At 37.3% G+C, this 19,587-nt stretch overlaps 2 protein-coding genes and 1 long non-coding RNA gene across 3 annotated transcripts; 2 read left to right on the top strand and 1 right to left on the bottom strand.

Moving 5' to 3' along the window:
* The first annotated feature begins 587 nt into the window (after positions 1–587).
* On the top strand, positions 588–2,683 carry LOC122016418 (amidophosphoribosyltransferase, chloroplastic-like). The gene has a single exon (XM_042573714.1). The coding sequence runs from the start codon at positions 691–693 to the stop codon at positions 2,377–2,379; it is 1,689 nt and encodes a 562-aa protein (XP_042429648.1). The 5' UTR covers positions 588–690; the 3' UTR covers positions 2,380–2,683.
* A 2,531-nt stretch (positions 2,684–5,214) lies between these two features.
* On the top strand, positions 5,215–6,770 carry LOC122015706. The gene is made up of 3 exons (XR_006120949.1): positions 5,215–5,356; positions 5,726–5,771; positions 6,322–6,770. It is a non-coding gene; the product is annotated as an uncharacterized LOC122015706 (long non-coding RNA).
* Positions 6,771–7,522: 752 nt separating this feature from the next.
* On the bottom strand, positions 7,523–16,104 carry LOC122015805. The gene is made up of 13 exons (XM_042572846.1): positions 15,738–16,104; positions 15,178–15,294; positions 13,909–13,973; positions 13,200–13,299; positions 13,045–13,113; positions 12,591–12,650; positions 11,060–11,189; positions 10,794–10,987; positions 10,514–10,698; positions 10,123–10,250; positions 9,301–9,581; positions 8,904–9,147; positions 7,523–8,558 (listed from the first exon to the last, which is right to left on the bottom strand). The coding sequence occupies exons 1-13, from the start codon at positions 16,002–16,004 to the stop codon at positions 7,750–7,752; spliced, it is 2,649 nt and encodes an 882-aa protein (XP_042428780.1). The 5' UTR covers positions 16,005–16,104; the 3' UTR covers positions 7,523–7,749.
* Between the last annotated feature and the right edge of the window lie 3,483 nt (positions 16,105–19,587).

A 19,587-nucleotide genomic window follows, 5' to 3' on the forward strand; every position in this document is an offset into this window, starting at 1 on the left:
ACATTCTTTATATATACTAGTGTACTAGTGTGATCGTGCACACGCGTTGCATGTGTAATATAATAATATATAAATTATTTGGGTATTTGAAAATCTGAATTGTTTGGATTTTCTAGTGTCACCCTTATAAAAAGAACTATATTTTTTTATATAAACAACCAGAGAAAATTAATGATGAGAAAAATTTATAATAATACGCTGTAGCTGAGTCTTGAACTCTATATCACTGATTGTTTCTCTTATAGAATTACTAATAAACTTTGAAATTATTTTTAGTGTAAATAGAAAAAAGGGCATTAACATAAATGTATTTTAGGCTTCACTAAAATTAGTTAGTAAAAGGGGAAGATTTTTAATAAAATAGTAAGATAGTAAGATATATATATATATTAACGAAGGTATAGTCAATTTTTTAATTTCAATAAGAAGAAACCTTATTTAGGCCATTTATTTTATTATGGGCCTTATAGCGGTAATAATATAAATTAGGGGTTTTTTTAGGCTTTGACCAACTTTGAGGAAGTATGTTGCCTATTTTCCTTTTTGAGGAATATAATTTAGTAATTTACCAAAATTGGTGGTGTGATTGATTATATTTTTCAACTTTGGTTTTTTTTTTCCTCTTTGCGGGCGAATTATTAGACACCGTCGCCGAGTTGCCTTTCTGGGCCGGCCTATCACTGTTCTCCCATGGCCGCCGCCACCATCACCGCCGCCGCTGCCGTCTCCGTCTCCGTCTCCGCTCGCTCCCCTGCCACAACCAACGCCGAGACCGCCACTTTCCACCGCTATGGACAACTCACCAAAACCTCCCATTTTTACCGCATCAAGACCCAGCTAAAACCCTATCCCTCTCTCTGCGGCCGCCGACCTAATCGCACCGCGCACGGCCCTTCGTCCCTCCGCCTCATCGCTTCCGCCGTTTCCGCCGGCGGAAACCCCTCGGTTCCCTTTGCCTTAGATGATGCCGACAAGCCTCGCGACGAGTGCGGCGTCGTGGGCATCATCGGCGACCCGGACGCCGCCAAGCTCTGTTCCCTCGCCCTCCACGCCCTACAGCACCGCGGCCAGGAAGGCGCCGGCATCGTCTGCTCCGACGGAACTACTCTCCGCTCTGCTACCGGCCTAGGTCTTGTCTCCGAGGTCTTCCACGACCCCCGAACCCTCGCCCCGCTCAAGGGCGATTCCGCGATCGGCCACGTGCGGTACTCCACGGCCGGCGCAGCCTCCGCCCTCGCCAACGTCCAACCCTTTCTCGCAGGTTATCGATTTGGCAAGCTCGCCGTCGCCCACAACGGTAACCTCGTTAACTACCGACGCCTCCGCTTCGATCTAGAATCCAGAGGCTCCATCTTCAACACCTCCTCCGACACCGAGGTGATTCTCCACCTGATCGCCACCTCCTCCTCTCGCCCCCTCCTCTCGCGCGTCGTCGAGGCCTGCGAGTCCATCGAGGGCGCTTATTCCCTCGTTTTCCTCACCGAAAACAAGCTCTTTGCCGTGCGCGATCCCCACGGATTCCGGCCACTCGTCATGGGCCGGCGCCGCCGTACCGGCGCCATTGTGTTTGCCTCCGAGACCTGCGCCCTCGACCTGATCAACGCCGAGTTTGAGCGCGAGGTGAACCCCGGCGAAGTGCTTGTCGTCGACGGCCAGGACATGAGCATCACATCCGCCTGCCTCATGCCCGAGAAGCCCCGCAAAGCTTGTGTGTTCGAGCATGTCTACTTTGCCCTTCCCAACTCCGTCGTCTTCGGTCACCCAGTCCACGCCTCCCGCTACAGCTTCGGCGCTGCTCTGGCTCGTGAGTCCCCCGTCCCCGGCGCAGACTTCGTCATCCCGGTGCCCGACTCAGGATTCTTCGCGGCGCTCGGCTTTGCTGAGGCCTCCGGGATCCCATTCCAGCAGGGCCTCATCAGATCCCATTATGTAGGCCGCACCTTCATCGAGCCTGACAAGGAAGGGCGCAACCTTGCCGTCAAACTGAAGCTTGCGCCTGTCCGGACCATCCTCGAGGGGAAGAGCGTAGTTGTGGTCGACGATTCAATTGTGCGAGGCACCACCTCTTCCAAGATTGTCAATCTCATCAAAACTGCTGGAGGAGCTCGAGAGGTCCACATGCGCATTGCTAGCCCTCCCATTGTTGGCTCATGCTACTATGGTGTTGACACCCCAAGGTCAGAAGAGCTCATTTCCAACAGGATGAATGTCGAGGGAGTGAGGCAGGAGATTGGCTGTGATTCGCTTGCCTTCCTCTCGCTTGACAGCCTCAGGGGAGCTTTTGCTGATGAAAGCCACATGTTCTGTGATGCATGCTTCACCGGCAACTATCCTGTGCCACCAACTGAACAGGAAGCTGTGAAGCTGACTGAAGTTTGAGATTTGCCTTTCCATAATTTGGTATAGTTCATTTCTAAGTTATGCATTCTAATTTGAATGAGCCTCCAAATTTTCTGTCCGCTCACTTTTAAACTTTTCCTTGGCTAAATTTCTAAATGTTTAAGCTCTTTAGGAATGAAATTTCGCAAGTGGACTAAACATAAAAGTTTTGCTTGGAGTAAGTCTTTTTCTTCTGTATTGTATACCATCAAGTGGTCTCTATCCTTTCTAGTTGAAACAATAACGAAGATACTTGGATGAATACTTTTAGAAATGAAATTTTGTGAGTGTAGGTTCTTGTTAACCGCACCTTATTATTGTCTTGTGATCTAAACTACCTTTGAAGTTTTGCTTGGGGTACCTCTTTTTCTTCTGTTTCGTATGCGATGCAGTGGTCTCTATCCTTTCTGGTTGAAACAATAGTGAACATCCTTGGAGGACTAGTGGAATTTGCTCTTTAAGTTTTTCTTGCTTTGTTTTATATCTTGTGATTGCTTTCAGTTGATAAGTTGGTATGCCTTTATACTTTGATGAACATAAATGCTACTCTTGTCTTTGCTCTATAAATAGTTTGATCTGTTATTGTTTTTCTGTCAAAACTAATCTGATTCATTGTCATCGTTCTCAAATCAGACTGCTGGTACTGAATAAGCGATTTAGATGAATTTCATGAGTCATGACCTCTCCTGATTAGTGTTCATGAGAATATTTTAGTAGATCATAGGTCTTCCCTCTTAATCTCTCTTCCCTCTTGAAGTGGGATTTCATCACAGTCAAGATTGTGAGCTGGAATTTAGGATCCTTTGAGCTTATGACCCAAACTGACCTAACAATGCTCATAACCTGGCCACGCTCCTCAGAGATAAAACGACAAGAGTTCAAGAGCAATTCAACCATAGTTTCGTCGAACATGAATGGACATGCAAGGAGTAGCAAAAGGGCACAATTCAACCATAGTTGCACATAGGCAGTGAAAGGTAGTCGTGCCGAGCAGTCATTGTTTCAGTCGTATGATCAGACAATGGTAGCCAGTTACAGGCAGTCAAAGCTAGCTTCTAGATGCTGCAAAAAAACTCTGAAATGAGCTACAACCTTATGAACCTACAATCCAATTCTATGCTATCTAACCATTTCTATGTAGGATCTTAATCCCAACAACATTGATAAGATGAAATATATCTTAATTCGCTTAGACATTTTGAAGCTTCACATTTACTGGAAGTAAGTAAGCCTTTTCATCTGCATTATTGGTGAATACTTCCATCATATGAAACTCCTAACTAGATGAATTGTTTTTAACTTTTTCTATTGTCATCCATCTTATATATATAAAGATGCAACTTACTATATAGTTTTTCTATTGTCATCCATCTTTTTTCCATTGTATATACTTGCATTATTGTTGTTCAATATTTTTTTTTCATCTAGATAAATATAATTTCCTTATTGTGTTGAAAGCATCACCAAGGCCAACCCCAAGTCTAAGTTTTACAGTCAATATGGCATTGGTTGATGTTTCTTTCTCCCTAATTTTGACTGTTTGTTGTTCTTTACGGTTTATCTGTTGGGCATTGAGATCGAGTTGTTTCAAATAATTTTATTTTTATTTTATTATAATTGTTTGAATGTGTGTGGATATTGCTGTTGGATTTTTCTTGCTAATTGACTTAAAAGGAAGAGGGAAGGTCAGCATTTGCTGGTAGGAAGAGTTTCTGGTCAATGTTGTTCCTATCAGAGTTGTTTCACTTTTAATTGTTTTTGTTCTTTTGATGTGATTTATGTCGATTTTTTTTTATTCTTTGATCAAAATCCAGTACAATTTGTAGAATCTTGTACAAATTAAATAAATATGTATTTTTAAGGTAGAAAATTTAAAGAATATTTTTTATTTTCATTGTCATTAAAATAACACTTTTTAAAAAAAAAATATTTAAAGAATATTTTATATTTTGAAAATACTAAGCTTTGACTAAAGCAATTCTAATATATTTAAAATTATTAAAGGATGTATGAAGTTTAGGATTTTACAGATGGGTGTTATGTGAAATACACTGCATCTAGCAAAATCAAATGATGCATTTAGCATTTACATGATTTAGCTATAGTCGCTCTTATTAAACAAAAAATGTGGTACTCTTATTAAACAAAAAATGTGGTACCGTCCTATTAGCGACTAGTCTCGTCTCAACAAGGAGAGGAGATTTGGGAGATGGGATTTTCTGTTCCACTTTTCTTGTGTTACATTCACTATCGGACAGACACAAGGACACGAAGAAAGTGGGACAGAGGATCTCATTTCAAGAAGTAGAAGGTTCAAAATCTCAACATGTCCAAATGGATTTTGAGCGATCTATCAATGTTAATAAATTAGATTATCGAATTCTACACGAGTAGTCCACAATGTATTAGATTACTTGGTACGGTTTAATTCTTAATAGTAATTATGTGTAGTATTAATTCAAATGTAGTTGTATCGAATTCACTTTCAACATATTTAATAATATTATTAAGTAGTTATAATTAAAATTATTTGATATTTATTAAAATGATTTAATTGTTTAAAATTAAAATTGTTAGAACAGACAGCTGTTCATTTGATACTCTAAAAGTATACATTTTAAAGAGTCATTTTCCTAAATTTCTTAACGATTAACTTCTTTTAGTAAGCACAAAAAAAGTGTTCTTTTTTCTTTTCGTTTTTTTCTTCCTTTTTTTAGGAAGCATAGAAACGTTAATTTCATGCGGTAAATAGAAAGGGCAAAAAAAATTAAAAACACTTACAAAAATCAAAATAGGCCTCCATTTTTTAATATTATAATAAATGCTCCTCCACCTCCCAGACGAAAAGCCCCAAATCTTTCTTCCATTTGGATGCGCTCGCTCTCCTCGGCTGCCTTTCTGCTTCTTCCCTTTGGTTTCTCTTCTTTCTTAGCGGAATCGATTAGATCAGAGAAGGGAGGCGAGAAAGAGACGAAAGGTAAGATTTTTCTTCGCCCCTTGAGATTAAATTTGTGGTTTTTGAGTATTTTCTGCCACAGCCATTTGGTGGTTGATCCACGCCGCATCAATGCTTTGCCTTCCGTGATTGTGCTTCTCGCGATCGGTAGGGTTTTTATTGGCTTGAGTTCCGATTTGTTTCTCGCTGTCGGTTCTGCGTATTCTTCACGAGATCTGCTCTTGACGAGACCTTGATGAACGTCGCGATGATTTTGTTTTTTTTTTTTTTTCTGTTGATCCCAATCGATTGTAAGAAGAATATAACAATCAGCGAACAATTTCCGATGATTTCAACTTTTTTTTTAATGAATTTGGTTGAGATTGATGAATCGATCCAAATTGATTGCAGAGCGAGAAACCTCATAATCTGGAATCGTGGTCGGGGAACAAACAAGGTACGATCTTGAACGCTTGAAAAGTATTATAAATTGTGCAAAATATTGGATCTGCAATCAAGATTCTTGGATGAACATGAGAACCGAGCTGCATTTTTTTATTCAGATGTTAATTGTTCTAATAAGACTAGTGTGAAACTATTCCATGAAAATTGTAACAACTTGTGGAACCTGATTGAACTGCCATGTAAAAGGCCCGAGATAGGGTTGTTGATTTATGTCATGCAAATGCAAAAGTAGTTTTAGAACTCTTATAACCTAAAACATGGTAATCACTCCTTTTTATCGATAAAAGTTAGTTTACTTGGATGGAAGATAGAAGTGAAGGAATCTCAATACATAAGTTGTTTGATGTTCTACCAAGTCTTGTAGCTCCATATAGACTGTTTTTATTAGCACACATACTGATCAAAAAATACATGACTTTTCAGGCAGCTTGTTAACTCAAGATGTAGCCTTGAATTACTATTCTATTACTCTTCCAAATTGGTTTTCATCTTAGGTTTTGATAATTCTCACACTGTTCTATCTTCTTCACCTTTTATCCCAGTTTCCGCCGCTCATTTGTGTCGCGACAATGACTTCTACCTGCCTAGCGTGTCGTACCACGGGTAGCCCATCGCCGTCATTCAGGAGCTACTCCGTTTCGAGTTCAAGCTCAGAGGATGAGGGACAATGCATTGCTCTCATCGCCTGTTTGGCCCGCCGGGTCACTGTGGCTACCACCGGGTCCAGTAATGCTATTTCAACCTCCAAAGTAGCTCCGCAGCCGATGGTGGCAAGCAGTCAAGGTGTGGCTGGAACTCCACGGCTTCAGCGCAGCCGAGCCATGAGCAGGGACCAAGTCAGAAACTGGAATTTCTGACCATGCTCAGATAGAGGGAGAGCAGTCCACTCTCCCTAGTGTATATTTTGGTCACCAGTTGGTGTTTCTGTATATTTTCTTTCTTGCATTTGGATCTTTAGTAGTTCTGGAGTATTGCAATTGCATTTTGGTCACCTTGTTTTGCTTGGTGAATTGCTTTGTCTGCTCTTGCTTGTTGTAGGTCAACTTCAATTTAGCGTTGGACTCTCAGACAACTCTAGTACCCTTTAGATATGGCACTTAATTATGTTTTATTAAATCATAATTTTATATATAATAATGACTAAATTTTTATCTGAAATCATTTATATAGATGGTATTGGACTCTATCATCTAACATTGTTAATTATTTTTTTTAATCTTCCTCTTCTCCATGTGCATATTTATCATATTGCCTGAAGTATTTATGAGTATTCATCTGATACATTAAAACATAATTCTTTCTAAACTTATTATATTCAAATACTCTTTATCAAAATTATTTAATTTTATTTAAATTATTTTAAATTAATCAAAACACCCTTTACATTTTTGTCCAATAATAAATACTCCAACATGTACATACACCTAACAACTAAAATCATGTTTTCATGAGTTTCTTATTTATTTAATTTTAGACAGGGAAGTGGCTTCTCCTTAAAAGTTACTAATATGATATTGTTACGTGCCAATTAATTATTCAAGCCCAACTAGATCCTACTTTACAAATGATTTTATTTTATTCAAAAAAAAAACATTTAGCAACTTTTCTGCAGCAATATATATAAGAAAAATTGCATTTTGCACATAAAGTTCTTTTAATTTATATATATATAAAGAGAAAATTATTTCAATCCAAAAGTACACAGATAGGTAGCAGACCATTTGATGAAAACTTCTATGCAAATGGGAGCAAAAGAACTTATAAATTATTATTAGTACCACAGATGTTTACCAAAAGAAATCCATAAAAAAATTCTAAAATATTTTACGCCCGTCTCTTTTCTTTGATAAGAAAAAACAGAATTATAAATCTTGATTTGTCAAAAATTCTTATAATCTCACGAAGGAAAATTAAGTCAGAAAGGCGAGAAGATAAATTACCATAGCAGGATCTGGCTTAGATGGTGTTAGCTAATCTGTATCAGGATCGACATCCACGATACCAGGTAGTGAATCAAGAGAAACTGAATCAGAATCATACATAGGTGCTGGTTCTATTCTCTTATCGGGCACATCTGTGCCTTGATAAACATTGGGAACGCTAGTATTTTCATTTGAGAATGTCCCTATTTGGAGCTGCTTTCCATCGACTACAGAAACAGCTGTCATAGTTTCGTCGGAAATCGTTCCTACTTTCACTGGAGCTCCTGAACTACTGGGGTATTCCCCATTTGTGGTGCCTGATATCTTGAGATTATTGTTCTCAGTTTCCCCTTCATTCGTTTGTGCAACATAGGCAGCAATATCGTCTTCATTAGAAGCTTTGTCGGTCTCAGCTGCAACAATAGTCTGCACATTGATGTCTCCTACATTGCTTGGCCCATCAATATTTATTCTTGATGATTCTCCATTATTTAATCTGAACTCATGATCTTTATTCAAGCCAACTGCATCTTCCTTTGTGATAGGAGTGTGTGAAAGCTGAACAGGTCTCTCTTCTTCGTTGTCACCACGAAGCCAACCGTTCAATACTTCATCACCATTATCATCATCCATACCATTCGTTGCACCTACATCGACTGTTGGAAAAATAGCAGTGTTTAGATTCAGATGACCATAAAATGTATTTCCCTGATACCTCTGATTGCAAGCTTTAAGTGTGGAGTTCCTAGAATCTTCGGTATGTATTAAAGGAAGCGCTCGAGGGTGGATAAGAGCTTCCAAGGACAGTAGTGCATCTTGACAGCAGGCAGCAAGTTTTGTTCCGGTTTCCAATTTTCCTGCAAAAACACGAGCACGAGAAGGAATCAGTCATATTGTAGAATTGGGTAATCTCATTCTTCTTTATCACTGATAATGGTGTCAGCAAGCCAATAAACAAGAGGTAGTGGCAAAGAAAAAAAGAGGAAAGGCGAATGATCATGAGAGGTGGACAGGTTATATGCTTAATCTAGATAAACGGGCAATGGGTCGGTGGAGCTCTGCAAGGAGATGCTTCAAGGAAGCTTGGTAGTACAACATTAATGACAATCTGATATTATTATTATTAATCTAATACAAGTTTCTCACAATCCACATTTTAAATGATATTTTGGTAGTAAATGAAATTTAATGCATATGCATACCTCTACGAAAAATTTCAAGCCCTTCTGACAAGTGAGGAGGCCGGGCATGTGATGCAGAAAGCAGAGATGCTAAGAGAGCTCGTAAGGCCGCAAGCTGAAAAGCAACTAGGGAGTCAGTTGATTCAGTTTTTCGAACCGAAGACTTCCCCCCGCAAGCCCATCCCATATCGCAGGCATTTTTAGCTACCGTAATCAACAAATGATCCACACCTGACCGCCAACATTCTGATCTCAAAGAACCACCCTAGCAAATTGAGACGATGACATAAGTCACATAAGATAATTTCACTGACTTGACAATAATTCATGAAAAGAAACTAAGGGAAGAACATCACATATATTAACATGAACTCCTAATTTGACAGAATAAAGCACATGATAAGAGTAAAGGGCGTACCATCGTAAGAAGAGCTTGCAAGGCTTCAAGTGCAGCAGTTTTTACAGAAAGAGGGGCAGATGGTTTTAAGCTGATTACGACACTCTGCTTATGGGAACCATCTGGGAGTTGTGTTGCTGATTCAGAGAAATGTTTTCTTTTTCTTAGGCGACTTTGTGTAATAGCCTGATCAGGCTCCCCGGACAATTGCTGATTTGATATATGTGTATTGATTCCAGGATGATCATTCAGATCAGCAGAAGCATTGCTGACTAGATCTTGAGCAAGATACAAACTCATTCCTAATTAAGATTAAAACTTGCAAGTTAGTAAAAAATTTGATATAATCACAACGGAAAGAACAATCTACTACTAAACAAAATGCCCTAAAAAATTGCACATAATATTATAATGCATATGCAATAATAAATAACAGTAGTAGAGAAGTCCCGAATACAAAGAAACATGACCTTCGGCATTTGCATAATCGATGGCAAAAACAAAGGGATAGACCTCAACTAATTGCACTATTTTTTTGGACAATTGTCAGATCAACAAAGCAACTTATTTGGTGGTAGAGACACAAACACTATGCAATGAAAAGAGAAAGGGAAACAAAAGTGCAACACAATGTACCTTACTGTAATTATGAAATCATATTGTCATCTTCATACAATTTTTTTTTTTAAAAAAAAAATCATTCTTCATTTTCCCCAACAATCTCATTCAAGCCCATATTTTGTTGAAATATGAATAGATTGTTAAGTTAACCTCCTCAATAAGTAATTGAGTGAAATGTTGCAAAAGCTACAAACAAAGCCAGTGTGGATGGCAACTACTTACCAACTCCCATGGATCTCAATAAGAACCCCATCGCTGAATACAATTTTATCCTTAGAGATGGTACTGTAGCTTTCCTGGAATATTGTGTCAGAATACGTGCAACAGCGGCACCATGTGGTATGAGTTGGCTGCAGGCAAGTCAAAATGAGAGCACAAAACCAGGAAACTTTACTAAACTAAAGACAAACTGCCAAGTATATGCTATCATTCATAGTATCACAACCTTAATCGAAAGATGAAGCACATTCTACATGTAGTAGTTAACACAGAACAAATGACATTTTCTACAAGAACGTCAAATGCAGTATACACATTGAAGATATATATTAATTCAGCGACTGGAACAATAACAAACAAACTATAGATAAAGGACAATAGAATCAGTTCTCACCTCCTAACTCCCTTTATAAGGGCAATTAAAAGATCCAAACAACTCAAACGTAATGCTGGAAATTGATAAAATACAAGTTCTTGATTCAAGACAGTTGTGAATTGAGTTAAGGATTCATGTGATGAGTCATCCACCATAAGCACTTTATGAATCAGTGCAAGCAAAGGCGCAATAGGAACCTTTACCTGTGAAAATAACACGAAAAATGATAACAATATTATTATCTTATCTTAGTATTTATGTCCTACAGTGGTTAAGTTGAAATGCGAATGTATCAAACCTGACTAGTATAAGGCCTGGTAAGCATCATGCAACAACACTTAATCAGAGTGTCAACTACGGGGACTACCAAGTAGCGAAATCTTTTTGTTGGTTGATATGTCACATCTCTCAATAATGATCGTATACCCAACTCCGAAGGGGGATCCTTTCCAGGTGGAACCAATAATCTCACAACTGAAGAACCTTTTGTTTCTGCACATTAATTAGATTATTTGTGTTCTCACAATATCAAATAGAATACAGAATAAAGATATTCAATCTTACCTCCTTCCAGTGTTTGTAAGGGATCATTAAGAAGAATATCTATCTCTATTATAATTTTTTGCATCATAAGAGACCAGGTATCTTCATCACCTTTTGCCCTGGGAAGAAGTGCCAAACAATTGGCTATTTTCTGGAAAAGGAGATAAGAAGAGTGAATAGAGAAAAGCATGATTTCATTTTATGTAAACCATGAGTTCACTTAACATAAAGGGTTAACACATGAATATGGGATAACCTTTAATATTTTTCACAAATCTAGCACACCCTTTCAATTTTTTTCTAATTTAACACAATGATTACATTTCATATTAAAATTTAGTATCCGACGTTACTCCATCCAGTTTTGTTAAGATTGTTAATTTAGCATCCACATAGCACTTTTGCCAAATGAGCAAGTAGCAAATGAGGTTTCTTAAATGGCATTAATCTAGTTACTTAAAAGTCTAGCATATAGTTACGATGTTATGTCAAGTAAAGAAAAACCTTTTTTTTAATGTTTCTCACGTTATGAGATTTCAGATATGCTTACACTGCTTCATTTAATGACATTTTCATTATAATCTAGGATTTTCCACCATGTCAAACAAATCTCCGCAGCTATCACCACTTCTAGCAATCAAAACTTAATGAATATATCAAAACTTAAGCCAAAGAATTCTAAAGTGTACATAAGAGATCCTGTGGTATAATTAAAGTTTTGAGTAGATTATATGAAAAGTAACTTTTAGTATTCCATGGATCTTGATATCTATTAGATATAGATTCTTTGACTAGATTGACAAGATAATATGTGATCCAACACTTAATGTGATCTATAGCATGTGTTAAAATTTTGAGACCAAAATAGAAATGGAGATATTAAAATACACTAAAGAAATAGCGAAAAGATAGAGGCTAAATAAATGATCATTAATATTAGACTTATTTGTTTATTCTATTATTGATAGTGATTGGAGCTTGTCATGTTACAAGTGAATGTAGAAGTGACGGCTCAATGCAACATTTGTATTGTTTTATAACTTTTTTACCTAATGTATTTGGACATGTCACCTTATCTCACATCATATCTCAGACTGGCTCCTATATAATAGTGTTGGATTACTCCTAACCTAATTTTGAGTTTGTATTTGGGATATTGGGAACCTTACATTGGTTGTACTAAATTTGATAAAATTTATATTGGTCATCATAGATTGATAGTATTTATATTGCTTGTACTACATTTAATAAAACTTACAAACAAACAAATCTACCTCAAACCCGAACCAACGTCAACTTGCCAAGTTGGCAAAGTATTGTGTGAATGTCAGATCAACATTTGAATGAAAACTAGACAAATTAATAATGGATTCAAGATTTTAATACAAAACCCAAATGTTATGGTAGAGTCAAGAAAAATGAAATGCTATGTTAGATTTGAAAGGTTGTGTTATATTTATGTATTAATCCTATCATGAAGAAGACGACGACAATAGCAAATTGACAACAATGCAAAACGAGCAATAATATGGTCAACACAAGCACCACTTACCTTTGATAAATTTGCATTATATCTTGATGACACAATCTTCGAGACAAGAGCAGCTTGAACCTAACATAGCATCACCCTAGTTAGCACTCTTGGGGCTATCATGTAGGAAAAGATTACTAATGCATTGTCATAACACAAAATAAGAGTTGCTTCTAACTAAAACTCAAAATTAGTAAAGAACTATAGAGTTTATTATGTCGAAGCCAATCTTACTAACTCTTATGATTTAATGTTCTTTCACATTGTGCATACAAGGGAAATTTTTGTTTGTGCGCCAGATTTAGCAGCAAACAAATTTATATACCCATCACTTCCCTAAATTCACCGTAAGCACATGACACTTTGACGTTTACATCAATGTTGTGCTCACACCAACCTAGCATGCTCATCTGACCAGTAGAGTCTATGAAAGTTCATCCCTATCAAGCAGAAAATATGCTAGGAATAGACTCACATTGTCATAGTGCCGATGCAATGAAGGAAAGAACATCAGGATGGTACATAACAATTCAAGAACTACTACCTGCAGGGAGGAAGACAACGGAAAATAATTTCACATCACAAATAGATCGAGAAAAGAAGACTATGATCCTGGAGGGGATGTTATACTTCATTTGATCCATTCTCATTCAACAACTCGATAATTGGCAGTATAACCTTTCCAGCAAAAGCTATTCCATCTTTCTTTAAGTTGGAAAAATCAGCCAGCCTAATAACATGACAGTCATATTACTTTCAAGAAAAGGAAAGAATTGAATTAAGTGTTCACAGTATAAAAAATTTATTAGTATAGTAGAAACAATGAAGCTACATGGGATTATCACAACAAAACATATCAGGTGGGTTCACCGATAAAAATGAAATAATTTAAAATAACAATAGAATCTGAATTATACAGTCATGCTACTATGAGACAAATAAATAAGACAAAATTATATTAATCAAGGAATGAGGATGTGGGTTATTATGATCAGATAGTTTCAGACAAACCAGTGAAACCAACTGAGGATTTCATTACCGTATCAGCTTAGCACGCATATAACAATGTGGTTGCATAAATCCAAACAGAAAATAAGAAATAAAATTAAACATAAAACCCAGAGTGACATAAAATAAATTCATAGAAGACATATATCTAGCAATTCATAGAAGATACCGCAATGGCTCAAGACACTCAAAGATTATCCAGAAGGTAAAGAAGAAACTAATTGAAACAATTAGATTGACCAATCGATTGTTCATGAGTAAACAAAAAAGATAGGAAATGCTAGTCAATAGTAAAATTTAACAGCAGATAAGAAATTGCATGTCAACAAACCTGGTGAACAGATCAGATAACGCAGCACAAGCTGCCATTCTTACAAAACTGGTGCTGGATGGAAGCTGAGCACAGCAAACAAATGAGATATTAAAAAAACATGGTTATATGAGGTTGCATTTTCTCATTAGCATCTAGGAATGTGAATGAAAATCCATGCCCTCTCAAGAACAAGTAGCAAACTGAGTGATAACCATAATCCTATTCCTATTTCCATCCTTGAATTATCTCATGCTATCAAAATTTAATTGAAACAACACATAAACAACAGACATGCTGCATATTAAGACAAAGAACTATAAATTCATTTCCAACACAGGAAATCAATCTCTGATATCCTGTACTAAACACATAAAAATTTCACAAATATAATGTCAAAACTGGAGAGTAAACACCAAGATCTAATGTAAAAAAGATCTTCAGTATATGATGTAGCCATGGATAACATTTTACTTCAAATGTTAAGACAGTCACATAGTTGAATTGTCAAGTTGAAATCCTCCATTAATCTATATATAATGTATACTGAAGATGGCTGAAGGTTTGTGATTTAATAGGACATATAGTAGGAGATAGAGCTTAATTGTGTAAAAGGATCTATACAGCCGACCCATCTAGTGGGATAAGATTTGGTTGTTGTTGTTGTTGGTGTTTTGGTTAATTACTCAATTGATGATTAGCTAATATATATTCTACTTCAAGGGAAGCCAACTAAGTTCACCTCTATAATCTCATAAGCCATCAACAACAGTGCAAGGGTTGACAATATTGATCATGTCACATTATCTAATAAGACAATATGACCTAAAGCATGAATTACATTAACAAAATCTGAAAGTGACACCACAGAAATGCATATGTAACTAAGCTACACAACTTCACTTATTTATCAACAAAACTAATTTCTAAGCACAATGTTTCTATCAATCAACTTAGCTTATTATCTTATTTTCATATAAATTAGAGTTTTTTTAAGAAAAAAGTAATAGCTAACTAGTTCCACATAAATTTATACAATGCAATAGTGATAAAGAAAAAGACAAAATTAAATTACAACAACAAGACACAGATAGCTAGCCTATTTAGTGCACATGAGTTTGTGTCTGCCCTTTGTTTTAACAAAGGGTTAACATGGTTGAAACACATGGATGCATTTTCAAAATTAAGCATCCTAAAAAAATAGACTTTACAAACTGAAAATAGAATTTTAAAGATCAATGAAAACTGATTTCAACAACGTGCATAATCACAGTGAACAATGGTCCATACCTGAATAATTGATAGTATCTTCTGGAACCAAACAGAATAAGATGCCATGAAACGATCAGAGCTGCACTCTCCACAACTCACCCCCAGCAAAGACAGACCCACACTACATTTGTCTGGCTAAAAAAAATTCAAAAAAACAAAGAAAATGAGTTGCTAATAATATCCAGATACATTAATAAATAGGTTTCGATTATGAGAGATTTGATCATACACAACATACAGCCACGACCAATGTAACAAGGTACTCGCCTTACTTTCTAATATCTAAGCAACTACAAAAAAACAAAAAGATAAAACCAAAAATTGCTTTTTCTTTTAGAATAATTCCTGTTTCAGATGTGAAAACATCACAAAAACCATAAGTCGCATGCAAAGATTGATAGACAAAAACTGACAGACTGTATAAAAAGTAGTATGAGAAACTAGTTCGTACACAATGTAAACAATATTCCAGTGAAGATAGACAGCGACTACGGTAAAATCTTTGAAAGTGCAAAACTTTCAAACACACAAAACTCTCGACTACGTATTAAGCCGGGAGCACGAGTGCAATGAGATACCATTTTACTGGATGCCAACGAGATGACGCGTTCTGTCCAGGCATCCATGGCGTTGCGCCACTCCCCGACCAGCTTCGCATCGGAGGGGTCATGGACTTGCTCGTCGAGGAGGCCGTAGGTCTTGATATCAGAAAGGACGATGGAGAGTTGGATGACGTCTGGAGTAGGCCGGCTTTCCTCAGGGAGGCAGCCCGTCAATAGTAACCGGATCCTGACGGGATTCAACCGGGGGCCCTCGATGTTCGGAATCTGGGCTCTGCTCGCCATCGAAGGAGAGAATTGGAAGCGGCGGAGAGGAGGCGAGTGGTTGGCAGGAGGGAGCGGGGGAACGAAGCAGCGGGGTTAGGGTTTAACGAACAAATTGAAGAATGATATGTTAAAATATTGTTTTGGAATAAAAGGAATGATACTTAATTAATAACTAAAAAAAGGCACAATGTGAAATTACAATGATTTTAATTAAATTGTGTTTTAGCAAAACAGATATCCAACTTTTCAAGATAACGACTGTAAATAAATTTGATATTTAGGTTACTAAAAGTTTGTTTATATTCATTTAATATATAAGGTTAATTAAATAAATAAATTTAAATAATTTATTAAATTAGATATATGTATGTGTTCAGTAATATTTATGAATTATATTAATGGATAACAAACAATATTCATAAATTATATTTTTTAATAAATATTTTATTAATATATTAAATAAATAAAGAAATTTTTAGAATAAACAAAAAGTTTGAATTACGAAACACAATAACTAATGAAATAAGTAAAAATTTCAAATGATTTAAGATAAACTTCAATTGAAAATTTGATAATATATAAACGAACTAAGCTCAAGTCAAATTTAAATCGAGTTCAAACTCATAAAAAATAAATTAAGCGAAGTTTGAACAGTCATTTTAATAACTTAGTTCTTTTCAGGTTTGGTTTGGCTCAACTCGATTACTTTATCAAACAAGTTTGAACACCTTCAAACTTGATTTTATTGGAGCAATCTCAATGGTTCTTGCGACCATGTGTTTTGGTATTTGGTAAAACGTTTAAGTTAGGTTCACCTTGTATTTGATATGTGTATGTAAGTGTGCAGGTTTGCATGATACATATATGACTCAGGTTGATGGCTTTGAGTCTAGTGAAAGATGGAGCATCCGAGAGACTGTGGATAATGCAGCAAGGACAAGGGCCGAGGGAAGCAACTTCGAGGCATACACGAAGGATGACATTGGGGGTGAGCCATGAGCTTGAATGCATCCGAGGAACGAGAGCTAAAAGAAGTAAACTTGAAGGCAAGAGGTCAAAGCTGCAACGAAAAGTCAAGTGAGTCATAAAAGTGAGAATCCGAGTGTTGAGAAAATATACTCGAGATACCAGTTGACTGATGGAAATTCAATTGACTGGTATAGTCGACTTGGGCAGTCGACTGGGGGTGAACAGAATGCTTCTGTTCGCTCTGTCAGTGTGGAGCAGTCGACTGTATCGAGTCATTGGGTTGTAACAATCGAATCTCCACAGAGGGCAGCCGGCTGACACTTTGTGTGAGCACTTGTTGGAGATCTTGTGTGGCCAGCTAGAAGGAGAGTTGGATAGACGGCGCCCCCAATTGACCACTTCCTACACTTGTTAGCTTGTGCAATGGAATAATAATACAAAACAAACAAGCTAAACACTAAAAAGAGATGTAACCCGCTAACAACCTCATTTACGTGATTTGAGATAACTTGCTCCTACTCTACGGTTGTCCGTAAGGTGGACGATCCCTCAATCCGTCGGTGGATTAGTCCCCGGCAAACTCCGGCTAGCTTAAGCCTCCTTGTGGGTGAAGAAACCTCATCACAACACTCACCAAGACCTCTTGGATTACAAAGAACTCTTGAGAACTAGTAGACTACTAATTAGACTTTAACCAAGTCTAATTTCGTCAACCTTAACCAAGCCACCAAGCCTTATTTATATAGGTCGCATGTTGGAAAACCACGCCTACCAATCGACTGGTGAAAGTGTCAGTCAACCTCACCCTCATGACTCAACTCTTCGTTACAACCTTGACCTCTTGTCTTCAAGTCTACTTCCTTTGGCTCTCATCCCTCGGATGCATTCAAGCTCGCAGTTCATCCCCAATGTTATCCTTCGCGTATGCCTCGAAGTCGCTTCCCTCGGGCCTTGTCCTTGCTGCATTGTACACGGTCCCTCGGATGATCCATCCTTCACCGGACCTGAAGCCATCAACCTGAGTCATATGTGTATCCTGCAAACCTGCACATTCACATACACATATCAAATACAAGGGTGAACCTAACTTAAACCCTTTGTCCAAACACCAAAATACATAGTCGCACCGACCATTGGGATTGCTTCAACAATCTCTCCCTTTTTTATGTTTGGCAATAGTTTAAATTAGGGAAAACAAATAGTAGATAAACATGCTAAAAACAATGGACTTATGTTGCCAAGGATGCACACTTGGACTTACACCGCCAAATGAACTTACGTTGCCAAGGCTACACACTTAGACTTACACTGCCGAATGGACTTACGTTGCCAAGGCTACACACTTGGACTTACACCGCCGAATGAAAAATGCAAGCATGCATTGGAACTATTACAAGGCTCCCCCTACACCTAACCTCCCCATTAAACTAAGAATTTTACCACAGGGCTATTTAAGAACCTAACACAAGGTACACCTATGCTCCCCATTGAGCTAGAAATTTCATGCAAAGACATTTATGGTTTTTCCAACTAAAACTTCTCTCCCTTTGTCTAATATCAAAAAGCTCCAACAATATCCCAATTGTCGGAAACTTGATCATCCAAACTAACTTAAACTCGTGTACTTATCCCCCAAGGATCTCATACATCAATGTGAGTTGACCCGGTCATAAACTAATGCTGAAAACAGTTTCAGACTTATATCAGTCAACTGACAAAAGTACTAGTCGATTGGCTTTATCGAGACAAATCAACATAACCATTATGTGTTCGATAAATACTGTTACCAGTCGACTGACACCCTGATTTTAGCCCAATTCAACATTTCTGACCCAATTTCAAGAATACACCAAAAATTCCACAAACATCAAAAAATCTCCAAATTTTGTGAAGATGTCTATTTTACCCATGTTTACTTGAGAAAAATACATTCAAAAATATATCTATCACCAATCCTAAGATTGACACAAAATCCAAAACTAACTAAATAGTTCAATTGAACATTGACCTAAAGTCTTAGTTTTGGCTTCCTCTTGATGTATTTGCTCATACTAAACCACAATGCATCCCTAGCATTGGTTTATATGATATCTATACATCCAACACTAATTATCATGCAATATAGCCCCCAATGTCATATTTCCATGCATGAAACTAATCCAATTATGTCAAGCCCTAGGTTTGAGACTCAAGTCCGTCTTCAAACCACTTAGCATATTTCATAACCCATCTAAAATCCCAAATAATATCTACTTGAGATTCATTGGACATAAGTCCCAACTTGACTCTTAGAGCTCCCTAACGCTCTTAACCTTAGCCACCTCCCTAGGTGACTCATCTATAATTGTTAGGTCATATCGATGCACCTCCAATGACACTTGGCCTACCAACCTAACCTTCTTAACCTTGGACACCTTGTCCTTTGTTAATTTTTTCTTATCATTAAATGGGGTTTCATTGCCATTTATTGACTTTTCCTTACTATAGTCATATGCAACCCTAGCATAAGACTTTTCCTTACTATAGTCATATGCAACCCTAGCATAAGACTTTTCCTTAGCTTTGGAGACACTAGATCGATATCCCAAACCTGATCTATCATTATTGGGTCTTTGGTTACCCAACACCATAC

The sequence above is a fragment of the Zingiber officinale genome, chromosome 8B (genome assembly GCF_018446385.1).
Source record: "Zingiber officinale cultivar Zhangliang chromosome 8B, Zo_v1.1, whole genome shotgun sequence".
Lineage (NCBI taxonomy): Eukaryota > Viridiplantae > Streptophyta > Magnoliopsida > Zingiberales > Zingiberaceae > Zingiber > Zingiber officinale.